At 57.8% G+C, this 12,033-nt stretch overlaps 1 protein-coding gene across 1 annotated transcript; it reads right to left on the minus strand.

Moving 5' to 3' along the window:
- Positions 1-4,177: 4,177 nt before the first annotated feature.
- Positions 4,178-11,472, minus strand: TNIP2 (TNFAIP3 interacting protein 2). Its single transcript, XM_055139125.1, has 6 exons — positions 11,169-11,472; positions 8,213-8,500; positions 6,846-6,932; positions 6,395-6,661; positions 6,087-6,200; positions 4,178-4,930 (listed from the first exon to the last, which is right to left on the minus strand). The coding sequence occupies exons 1-6, from the start codon at positions 11,445-11,447 to the stop codon at positions 4,709-4,711; spliced, it is 1,257 nt and encodes a 418-aa protein (XP_054995100.1). The 5' UTR covers positions 11,448-11,472; the 3' UTR covers positions 4,178-4,708.
- Between the last annotated feature and the right edge of the window lie 561 nt (positions 11,473-12,033).

Genomic DNA, 12,033 nt, shown 5'->3' on the forward strand with positions numbered 1-12,033 from the left:
CAGCTAAGTGAGATCCCAGGCCCTTCCGTGTCTGTTCCTTGGGAGTCTTCAAGCCTATCTCATGAGTAGGTGATTAAATGCCATAAGGCAAGTGAGTTGTGTCTGGCCTTGCAGCTTTTACCCCAAAGTGACTAGGAGTTTCTAACCAGGAAAAACAAAATCTATCCCAGATTGGAAAGGAAGGAGAACCATACATGTCTGCAGACAAGAGCTTGTTTAAAGGAACCTGCTGAAGCAACCAGTCAAGCTAGGTAGGATGCAGCATCCATGTGTCCAGGTATATCCGCCTCCAGAAGGCAGCTGAATAAATCACGAATGAAAGGGAGGGTGGAGGGGAGCCAGTATTGCAATTTGATCCCTTCTCCATTTCTCCCCTCTCTCCCAGCCCCACCCCCCACCCCTCATCTGCATGCTGCTAGTGGGCATGTGTCCGGGGAATCCCCAGGAAAGATGGGAGATTTAATTTGACTTCATACTTTATTTCATTGGACATTTGTTCCTGAATCTTGTTTACACTCCCCCCCTCCTTTTTGGGTCACACCTAGTAATGCTCAGGGGTTACTCCTGACTCTGTACTAAGGAACTACTAGTACTGGCAGTGCTCAGGGATGCTGAGGATGGAACCCAGGTCAGCTGAGTAGAAGACAAAGGCCTCCACTGCAGTCTCTCCGGCCCCGATCTTGGTTAAACTTGGGCGCCATCTACTGGCTGCAGAAATACTGGATAGGCTGGAGAGAGGGTGCAGTGGGTGGTGCAGTGGGCAGGGCGCTGGCCTTGCACACACCAGCCTGGGTTCCTTCTTCCTTTAGATGGTCCACCAGGAGTGATCCCTGAACACAGTCACGTTTAAGCACTACCGAGTGACTCAAAAATTAAAAATACTAAGCGTTACCTTTGCCTGTCCTTACTGTGGTGGTCGGCTGTATTCTCTTGGGAAAAACCAAGAGCCCCTCTCCCACCATCCACAGATAGGTATGCTGAAAAGAAATGGCAGAAGAAACACCAAGAGGCACTATAGCATGAAGAGAAAGCCCCCAGCCACAGACACATACACCAAAAGCTGAACTGAATGTAGATTAACACCAAGCATTTTCTGTTGCTTTTGTTTTGGGGCCACACCGTCAATACTCAGGAGCTCCAATATTCAGTAAGTTAAAAGCCTCAACTACATAATACAGAATAGGGACCAGAGCAGCAGACAGGCCATTTCCCTTGCATGCAGCTGACCCAGGTTCAATCCCTGGCCTCCCATATAGTCCCCCAAATACCTCCAGGGGTTCTTGAGTGCAGAGTCAGAAGTAACCCCTGAGCATTGCCAGTTGTGACCCCCCCCCCAAAAAAAAGCCAATAAGACCACCCCCAGTTTAGGATTCTAAACTGCATATCAACACCATCCTCCCCTGGCTGCATCTGGACATCAATACTGATTTAGAACTCATGAGTGCAAGGACCAGTGCTACTCAGCTCATCCAAGGCAAGAGCAAACACTTTCTGGCTTCAAAACCTGCCACGAGGTTTAGATAGTACAGGGGGAGAGGAGCCTGCCTTGCGTGAAAGATCATCCTTGGGGCAGGAACTGGTACCTAAGCACTGTCAGGTGTGGCCCAAATACAAAAAAGGAAAAGGAAAAAGTTTTAGGAAAAGAATTACTAGAGGGCAGAAGAGAGTTCAATGGGCTGAATGTATGCTTTTTATGTGGGAAGCCCAGTTTCGGTCCCAAGAACTGTGGGGTGCAACCCCCAAGCACAGAGCCAGGAGTAGAGCCCCCACCCAAGCAAAATTTAATATGGCCCGAGATAACAGGAAATTACTACAAAGCAGCAGTAATCGAGACTGGCGGAGGGACTGGGACAACAGTACAGCAGGTAGGACCCTTGCCTTGCACACAGCTGACCTGGTTCAATCCTAGTACCGCATGTGGTGCCCTGAACCCTGCCAGGAGTAAGCTCTGAGCCCCAGAAGCCCATGCTCAAAGGCCGGCTCCAGAATGATAAGGCGGGCAAGGAAGAGCATATTAATGCAGTATGTAATTTCTACTGAATTTGGGGCCGCTTCTGGCAGAGCTCATGCCTTATTCCTGGCTCTATGCTCAGGGGACCATATGCATTGCTGGAAATTGAACCAGGGTCCGCTGTGTGCAAGTTAAGTGCCTTAACCACTACACCACGTACCACTGTGTAGTTTTGCATCACACCTGTGGTTTCAGGGGTTGCTCCTGACACTTGCGAACTGCACAATGCCAGGTGATGGACCGGGACCCGCATGCAGAGCACGCACCCACCCTTTGAGCCATCTCCCTTGCCCAAGTCTTAATAATTTCTGTCTTAGAAGTTCACTTTGTCAGGTTGAAGAGAGCTTGGTAGACTGAGTACATGCTGAGCACTGGGCCAGGAGTAGCCCTGGAGCCACTGGTGGACCTTTCTGTATTGTTTGTGACTAGTGCAGAGTTGAGACTTTCTTTTCCTCCAGCCAGGTGAGCATCTTACCACCTGTTCTACATTCCTTCTCTTAGGGAAGTGAGCATTTCTTTTTCGGGTTCTGTTTTCAATGAACTATCTCCATTACTATTTGAGTGGAGGTCGGCTGCGGGAGCTAGGTCCCCTGTTGCAGGGAGAGCTCTCACCCACCTGTGTAAAAATAAAAAGAAAAGAAAGGGCGCGCAGGCGAGCAACGAGGCAGGCGAAGGAAGGAAGAAGGCCAAACTGGTTGCTCGATCGGTTTATTTCATGTCCATCTCCATTCTCCTCTGATTCTCCTCCTGCTTCTTTCTCCCCCATCCTACTTCATTCTCTCTCTCTCTGCCTCTCTCCCGGCTCTCGGTCTCTCTCTCGATCTGTGGATCTGGCCCCCGTGGATCTGGCCCCGTGGATCTGGCTCCGTGGATCTGGCCCCCAACCCACTCTTACAGCCTAGTTAAATCTCCACCGCATGAGGGGGTTGGGGCATACACATAGGTGTGGTCAGCAATAGGGTAAGGTTCTTTTCCCTCAGGGGATGCTTCTCCTAGGACTTAATTCTCTTTCAGCAGGAGGATCCACCCAAGGGCAGAGTCCCATGAATGTGTTTCTCTTCTCCTCAGCCAGCAAACATATAAGAATTCATAATATTAATTATTTTGTATGGACACAATAAGAGATGCATTAAAGCTTATAGAATTGCTCTCCTGGGGCCATCTCAATCTCAGACTACAGTGCTCAGGCCAGATCAGTCTTTCCTATCCCTGGCAGGGTCCCAGTCTCATAATTACTATTGGATCATGACAGCATTTGTCTATGATCAAGCTCTTAACTTACAGTTAAGAATTAGGCACTTTGGCCAGGCCCATCTCGATGCCAGGGTAGCACATAACTCACCGCTTGCCCTGGATCCTTCCCGTCCCACGTCGGGGACCCTACTTTGGGGTGCTAGGAACTGAGGGCAACTGAGGCTTAAGTGGAGAAAGCAGATGCCCAGGAGGGAATATCGAGGCCAATTAAGTCTTAAGTTATAAAAACATAATATTGTCTTCTTGTGTCTATACAAAAAAGACATAGCTTTAAAGTAAATTATTTAAAAGGCATAAAGAGGAGAGAAAGGCAATGTTATAATATTCAGTGTCCTAGGAAGTTCTGACCTTACCAATTAACAGAGTTTGATTAAGGGAAGAGCAGATTAACTGATAGAAATGGTTACAGATAAACAAAGGAATGGGAGTGACTCGGGAGCACTTTGATGGGTGTGACTGATAAACCTAAGCTCCTAGTGGCAAGGGGGAAAGGACAACCCAATGATATCCAACACCCACCCACCTCTGGGACGCCCCCAGTGAAAACAGCCTGGTGCGGAGTCCAGTGGCATGGTTATGGGGGCCTCATTTTATGCTCCCTTCTGGGAGAAGCAGCCATGAGTTCTGAGAGTGGCCGATGAGATTGTCTGGCACCTGTAGGAGGTGGCTTATGGGTATGACCCCCGGGTCGCCAGAGACTGGGGGAAGCAGGCAGCCGACCTCCACTACCCAACCACCACCACGCTCCAGGCCACTTTCCACACGCTCAGACCAAGCTTCATGCATGAGCGAAGTCCCACGGAACCCAGCTAAATGCGGAACTTTGTGATCTTGGACTCGGCTCAACGGGACCTGGGAGCAGAGATCCTCTGCCTGCTTCCCTGACCCGCACTCCCCAAGGAGCCAGAGCACTGACCATCACTAGTGCTTTATTAAGAAAACACGCAGGGCTGGAGCGATAGCACAGCAAGGAGGGCATTTGCCGTGCACGGAGTCAACCCGGGTTCGATCCCCGGCATCCCCTATGGTCCCCTGAGCACTGCCAGGAGTCATTCCTGAGTGCAGAACCAGGAGTAACACCTGAGCATCGCTGGGTGTGACCCAAAAAAGCCAAAAAAAGAGAAGACATGCAAGGAAGGGGTTTCGCCTCCAGTTGGTGGGCAGTCAGCACTGCGGGACACTGTGGCCCTGCCACACCAAAGGCCAGCCAGTGCTGGGGACAGACGGGGCCTCGCCAGTCAGGCTTCCGCCCTGGGGCCACACAGCCTTCCTGCCAGCCAGCTTTGTGCCCAGTGAACACTGGGCTGGGCAGGGTGAGAGGATCCTCCCTGGCGAGCTGCTGTCAGCTCCTCTCAGCCTCACCCTCTGGCTCTACTCAAGGCCCCCTGAAGCCTGGCTGGTTCTGCTGCCCTGAGAGCCCTTGGGAAAGGGCATCAGTGCCCCTCACTGGCAGCACTGGCCCACGTGTCTGAAGAGCTCCTCGCCTTGCTCATCACTGAAGCACTGCAGGCAGTGTGGGCACTGCAGGTCCCCCAGGGGCACGCTAGGGGGCTCTGGCCTGCAGGCCTCGTCCCCAGGCCTCCCGTCACTGGACACAGCACACTTCAAGGCCTCAGGGCTGCTGCTGGCTGCATGGGTCCGGCAGGATGCTGGCTCAAAGGGCCCCTGTAAGGGAGAGGGTTAGGGGAAGGGTTCAGTGCTGCGGAGGCCCTGGTGATGGCACTGCATTCTGGGAGTGAGAGCACCTGGGCTCTGCCTCGCTTCCCTGGCCAGGGCCCAAGTGAGGGGCACACCCCAGCACAACCGCTGGCCATAACTAAGGTCTGAGCAGACCCAGCACCCGGGCCCTGCCCTTTCACCCACAGAGCGGCCGCTGCCACGTCGCAAGTGTGGGTCACACCGCATGCCACGCCCGGTTCCCTCTATGCCAGGGTTGCCATCCCCACCTTCAGCCCCCTAGGAACCTGGACCAGCCTTGCCCCACACCACACATGCGGTGAGCCAGGCAGGCCGTCAGGCACAGCCCACTGGAGGGGGGCAGGAGTATGCGCCCTGACGGGACACGGCACATGGTACACCGCACCTGGTCGGCCAAGCCGGATCCTACCCCTTGCTGCAGGCACACTGCACATGGCCGGAGCCACTGTGGGCTTGGTGTGGGCCATCCCATGCAGGACAGGGCACCGTGCCCGTAATCACTGAAGGTGGCCCTCCCGGGGTAGGGAGAAAGGCAGCACGTCTATTTCAGGCCACAGCCCAGAACCACCTGGGAGAAACCGCCTACACATTCCAACTCAAGCCAAGTACCCCCTTGGCAGGTAGGAGAGCACTGGGCCTAGGGCAGGGCTTCACCTCCCTCAGAGGACGCCTCTCTCCAGTTTACGGACCCGGGATATGCTTGGGTGTGGGGTCCTGCTCTCCCTCTAGCGGCCTCAGGCCCCGCTCGACACTTGGCTTTCACGTCTCAGAGACGTGTCAGGTCCCTCTGGAGCATGGGGGACAGGCACCGAGAAAGCTTCGTAAGGCCAAGGATTGGGCCAATACCAAGAGCTGGTACAGCGGGCAAGGTGCTTGCCCTGTCTGTGGTCAACCCTCTGAATCCCTGGCACCACAGGTAGGCCCCTGAGCCTGGCAGCAGTGAGCCCTGAGCACTGCCAGCTGCCCCCTCCCTGCCAGAAGAAACCAATGGGGAGCTGGGAGGTGACTCACAGGGAGCCCGTGCTCTGCATACACGAGTCCTGAAGCCCCGAACAGCGTACCCCAGCACCACCTGGGGGGACCCGCTCAGGGAAACGAATCTTCAACACGTGCAGCTCCACACCTGTCTCCCGGCCTGCTCCAGACAGGCCAGCTTCTCCTCCAGCTCCTGCACTCTGCTCTGCGCCCGCTCGCGGTCCGCCCTTTCCCAGGCGAAGTCCTCCTTGTAGGCGAGAATCTGCAGAGGAGGCGTCGCACCTGCACTTTCCACTGCGGGAGAAGCCCCGCCACCCCCACCCGCAAGCCCTGAGCCGAGCCCCGCCCCAGCTCTGAGCAGAGGCCCCGCCCCTAGCCGAGTCGAGCCCCGCCCCAGCTCCGAGCCAAGCCCCGCCCACACTCCCCACAGGTCAGGGGCTGCCTGGGGCGCCGTACCTGCTGCTCCAGCACCTGCACCCGCTCCAGCGCTGCGTCCCAGGCACTGCGCGCGGCCAGCAGCTCCTGCTTGGCTTCCGCACAGGTGAGCATCTTCTCCTCCAGCTGCCCGTTGAGCCGGGCGATCTCCTTCCTCATCCGCTCACACGTCGAGGGCCTCTCGGGCTCTGCGGGCGCCTGCAGCCCCCGCAGCTGGGCCTGCAGCCCCCTCACGTACTCATCCCTGCTGGCGTCATAGCGCTGCCACTTTGCGTTGAGGTCCTCCACCTGCGGGCCGGTCCGCACATGAGGCTGGAACCAGTGCTCGCGCTGACCCAGTTGTGAAGCGGCTCAGCAAGTGAGCACGCACCCCCAACATATGCTGCGGGGAGCGCCAGACAGCAGCCCCCTGGCAGGCCTGCTGCAGCTCCGGGGGACAGCGAGTGGGTGGTGAGACGGCTGGAACACTCACATGCGCCACCTTCTCTTTCAAAAGGCGGTTCTCCTCCTGCAGCTTCACCGTGGCGGCCTGGATGGCGGCCCGGTCTGGACCCTCGGACTGCGGGAAGAGGGGTCAGCAGACACGATCAGTCACTGAGTGTCACCACATGTGCAGGGACCGGGGTCACTGGGAACAGTCATGGGTGGAAGAAGCAGGTCAGAGGGGCCGGGGCGGCCCTGGCCCCAGCTCACTCTGGGGGTTCCAGGGCCATAGTTACCCTACCCCAGAGTGGGTCTCGCAGGATGAGGCACTGCCCGGAGAGTCTCAAGTGAGATGTGTCTGACCAGGACTGGCCGTGAGCCTGTGACGTTGCTTCTGGGAATTCCCCTCAGTGACAAAGTGTGAGTCTGGATCTACAGCGCTGGGGAGCACCGTGACTCAGCTCAGGCTCCCTCCAAGGGGTGCTGACCCAGTGGCTGCTTTCAGATCCCCAGGAGGAAGGACAGTGACTCAGAACCCAGAGACAGCCTATTGCCTGGACCCACGCCTCATTCCTTTTGGTTTCCCAGAAACCCTGTTCTCCTGAGCACCCTTTCAGTGGGGTCCTGTGCACCGCCCCACAAGGGGCTCCCGGTGAGACTGGTGGGCCAAAGCCCCCTGACCCTTGAAAGCCTGTCTAGCTGGGATGGGCACAGGCACCATGAGGCTGGGCCAGGGGCTTGGTGAGGCCTGGGATGAAGTGCCCCAGCCCAAACCCCCAGCACCCGACCGAGGCAAGCACTGGACTGGGGGCTGAGGGAGACGCAGGGAGGGCTGAAAACAGTGCCAGCCTTATGTGCCCCACTCCCCATTTCCATGCCCCTCAGTGTGCCCTGCTGTCTCCCTCACTGCACCCCACCTGTCACATCCTCCCACTGTCCTGGAGCACTGCAGGTGCCTGATTCAGGGCACCAGGCGTGTACAAAGAGAAGTCCACCCTGCCCCCACGGGGGGAGCTGGAGCCAACATCATAGCCCCTCAGTGCGGGTGTGAGTGGGGATGAGGTACTCGCATAAGTGTGGGTGCAAAGGTGCCCAGAGCAGTGGAGGCGCTGCCCCAGGGTGCCAATGTCAGTAGTGGTGCCAAGAGGCCCTGCCCCCACGCCTATCTCTACCTCACCTATGGGGACAGCCCTCGCCAGAGCACCTGAGGCCAGGCAGCTCTCAGCCTCAGTTCAGCTGCTGAAGCACAGCTGAGAGACTCACCGCCCGGTGCCGGCTGGCAGGGCAGACACCCCACTCCCCTACAGCCTTCTCCATCTCCCTGTCGTGGAAGGAATGACTTCTCAGTGGACAGACATGGCCTCAGCGGCCAGCTCCCACAGCTGAGAGTGGAAGTGACCTGGCACCAGCACCTACCTCAGCGCTGCTCTCCCGGGGCGCCCCCTGTGGGGCCTGGCGCTCCTCCAGACACTTGGCCAGGTGCTGGCACATGTGGGCGGTGGCCGCCAGTGTCCTCCGCAGCTGCTGGCTCTCCTCGGCCAGGGAGCGACACAGGACGTGGCTGGCCGCCCGTACCCGCTCCTTCTCCGCCACGCTCCTCCGCAGCTGCACCAGCTCCTTCTCGCACACCAGCGCCGGGCGGCTCAGAAGCTGCTCCATCTCCTGCTCCTTCTCGACCAGTCGCTGGCTGAGTCTCTCAACTTCCTACACAGAGATCGAAGAACAGAATGCCCGGCGCTGCGCGGGGGCTGGGACTGGCTTCTGCTCCTGTGCTAACCTGGGAGTTTCACCAGGCAGGCTCTGCCTGACACCTCGTGACAAGGTTGCCTCATGGGCTGGTCCATTTAAACCTCAGGCCCTGCACAGTCCAGTGGCTGTGGCAGTCCCAACAGCTCCTTAGCAGGAGGGGACAGCAAGCGTGCTAGGGCATACCCCCACTGGCCTGTGGAACTCCAAGGTCTTAGCAGGGTCATCTGAATGAACCCTGACCAATGGCCACTGTCCTCAGAAGAACAGGCAGGCAAAAAGCCGGGTGAAGTCAGAGAGGGCAGCGAGGCCAAAGCACTGCAGCCTCCAGGGCTGCCTTGGTGTCACAGCCCTACACTGCTGAGACAGCGGTACCTGCCTGAAATGGTGAAAGGGACGTTTTTCTGCTCTTCTGTGTTTGGTTTGGGTTTGGGGACAACACCCAACTGTGTTCAGGGTTTACTCTTGGCCCTGCATTCAGGGGTCACTTCATGGGACTCAGGGAACAATATGGGATGCCAAGGATCAAACTGGCGTTGGCAGTTGGAATAGGCAAGTGCTCTACCCACTGTGCTATCTCTCTCGCCTCAGGAACACATAATTTTTTTTTGTTTGGGGACCACACTCAGCGATGCTCAGGGGTTACTCTATGCTCACAAATTACTCCTGGTGGTACTTAAGGGATCATATGGGATGCTGGGGAACGAACCCAGGTTACTTGCATGCAAGGCAAGCACCCTACCTGCTGTACTTATCTCTCCAGCCCCTGGAACACATGAAATTTTTGGGTTTTGTTCTTAGACCACATCTGACTGTGCTCAGGAATCACTCCTGGCAGTGTGCAGGGGACCATAAGAGGTGCCATGAGAGACTGAACCCAGGTCAGCTGCATGCAAGGCAAGCATCCTTACCCACTGCACTATCATCTCTCCAGCCCTACAATTTTGAAGATGTAATTTTGTGACATCAACAACCAAAGGAGATGGGGATGGAGCTATGAGGGAGCAGTTTTTCATGCTGCTAAGTTGGGCTGCAAGTGCTGAATTAGAGTAGAGTGCATTAACTTTAAAGTGACTTTTTCTCCTCCAGGGGCTGGAGTGTGATAGCACAGCAGGTGGGGCATTTGCCTTGCACGTGGCCGACCCGGGTTCGATTCCCAGCATCCCATATGGTCCCCTGAGCACCTCCAGGTGTGATTCCTGAGTGCAGAGTCAGGAGTGACCCCTGTGCATCACCGGGTGTGACCCAAAAAGAAAAAAAAAAGTGACTTCTCCTGGTGACCATGGTCTCAGCAAACAGTGGTAAGCATAAGGGCATTCATGTGCAAAGACCAGAGCTGGCCAAAGCTCAATGGCAAGACCACTCGTTATAAACAGGAAGCTGGGGTTCGACACCTGGCACTACAAGGACAACTGAGCACTGAGCCAGGAACAGCCCTTGAACACCACCAGACATGGTCCCAAAACCAAGATAAAGTTGGACTCATCACCATATACAAAAGTTAACTCAAGGGTCCGGTAAGGCTCAGTGGCAGGAGCCTGTGTTCAGTCCCCAGCACCACAAAACAAAAGGAAAGAGTTAATACAAAGTGGTTTAAGGACTTAAAAGAGAGACCTAAAATTATCAAACCTCAAGGAGAAACGTACTGGATTCCATTATGGTTTCCTGGACATGACAAACAGACCTGATGAACACAGACAGTGGCTGCAGAGGGGACGTGGGACACAGACAATGAGAGAAGATATTTGCATGTCCCGTCTCAGTAGATTAATAGCCAGAATTTACAGTGAATTCTTAACACTCAATCAAACCCAGCTGAATATGGGCAAAGATCTGCAGTCACAGGGGGGTGGTTGTGCCTTGCCTCCAGGGCAGCCAATGGACATGGGCAGCCGTGACATTCACATCTGCCTCGGCTGTTCTCAGGCTCTGGCTCGGAGCAAGCGCAGGTGCCTCTGGGAAGACTGAGGCCTCGGTCCACAGGGGCACCAGCCAGGACACAGAACAGAGGACGGGAGCCTGCTCGAGGCCAAGATCAAGTTCCCTGGTCTCCAGGGACTCTAATAAGTGGAGCTTCCCCAAGACTGATGTGGATATATGAATCGAAGTCCCGCTGCACAGTAACTGTGGGTCCTGTGCCTCAGCGCTGCCTCCCTCCAACAAATCCTACTTCCTGTAGGGGGAAAAAGTGGGCAAAAGCCTTGAATAGCCATTTCTTCAAAGAAAGTATGCACAGAGGGCGCCACAGTCACAGTAAGGTGGGAAGAGCAGATCTCCGCACCCCAAGGGGCCTCTGAGCCCCACCAGGAGTGATCCCTGAGCACAGACCAGGAGTAGGCCCTGAGCAACGCCGGGTAAACCCCCCCCCCAACATTTGTTAAGTACTAACTAAAAGGATGCCGATGAGGAGCTGACACCAGGGGCCGGCGGGATAGCGGGGCGTTTCCTCTCCAGCCGCCTCCCCTGCACATAAGCAGGTTAAACAAAAGGCAGGCGGCAGATCCCTCTCAAGCCCGCGCGCAGGGCCCGAGCGCCTCTCGGCCGCGGCCGTGCCGGGGTTCCGCAGCTCGGCGGCCAGCACGGGCGCTCGGGCCCGGGAACCTCGACACCCCGCGCGCACACGCACCTGGCGCAGCTCGGCCTCGGCGGCCCCGCTCTCCCGCTCCCGCAGCTGCTCCCGGAGCCGCGCCACCTGCTCCAGGAGCGCGTCCACGAGCGACGGCGCCGCGTCCCCCTCGAGCGCGGCCAGGCGGGCGCGCAGGCGCTCCACCAGCGCGTCGCGGGCCGCCAGCTGCTCCTGCACGAGCCGCAGCCGCTGGCCGGCCTCGCGGTACAGGCTGCAGAGCGCGGCGACCGCGCGCGGGGCCCCCTCCGGCCCGCACGACCCCGCGTCCCCCGACGACATGGCCGCGCGCCCGGCGCCCAGGCCGCCCGCGACTTCCGCGCTAGCCCTCCCGGAACTCCGGCGGCTGCCCGCCCCGCCCTGCGCGGTCAGCGCCGGACAGCCCCCGGGACAGCCCCCGCGGTCAGCCGGCCCCGCCCAGAGGACAGGCCCCCGCGATCAGTGGGCCCCGCCCGGCGGACAGCCCCCGCGGACAGCCGGACCCGCCCCGCGGACAGTCCCACGTGGAAATCCCCGTCCCGCCCCGCGCAGTCAGTCCCCGACAGTCCCCCGCGACCCCAGGACAGTTCCCAGTGAACAGCCCGGCTCCGCCCACTAAGTCAGTCCCCGCCCTTGTATGGCAACGTCAGGAAGAGACCACGCCCACTCACCTGCGTTAGGTTAGGTGCTGTCTACCTGTGAGCCCGGCCCCACCCACCGCTGCGTCTGGACACGCCTACATGGAGAGCCCCGCCCACCATACAAGTTGGGCCCCGCCCACACGGGGTACACCCCGCCCACCACGGAAGCCGGGCCCCGCCCACACGGGGGACACACTGTCCACCACGGAAGTCAGGTCCCGCCCCCAGGAGTTCCCGCCGTACTCTCC

Source organism: Sorex araneus, chromosome 5 (genome assembly GCF_027595985.1).
Source record: "Sorex araneus isolate mSorAra2 chromosome 5, mSorAra2.pri, whole genome shotgun sequence".
In the NCBI taxonomy this organism is placed as follows: domain Eukaryota; kingdom Metazoa; phylum Chordata; class Mammalia; order Eulipotyphla; family Soricidae; genus Sorex; species Sorex araneus.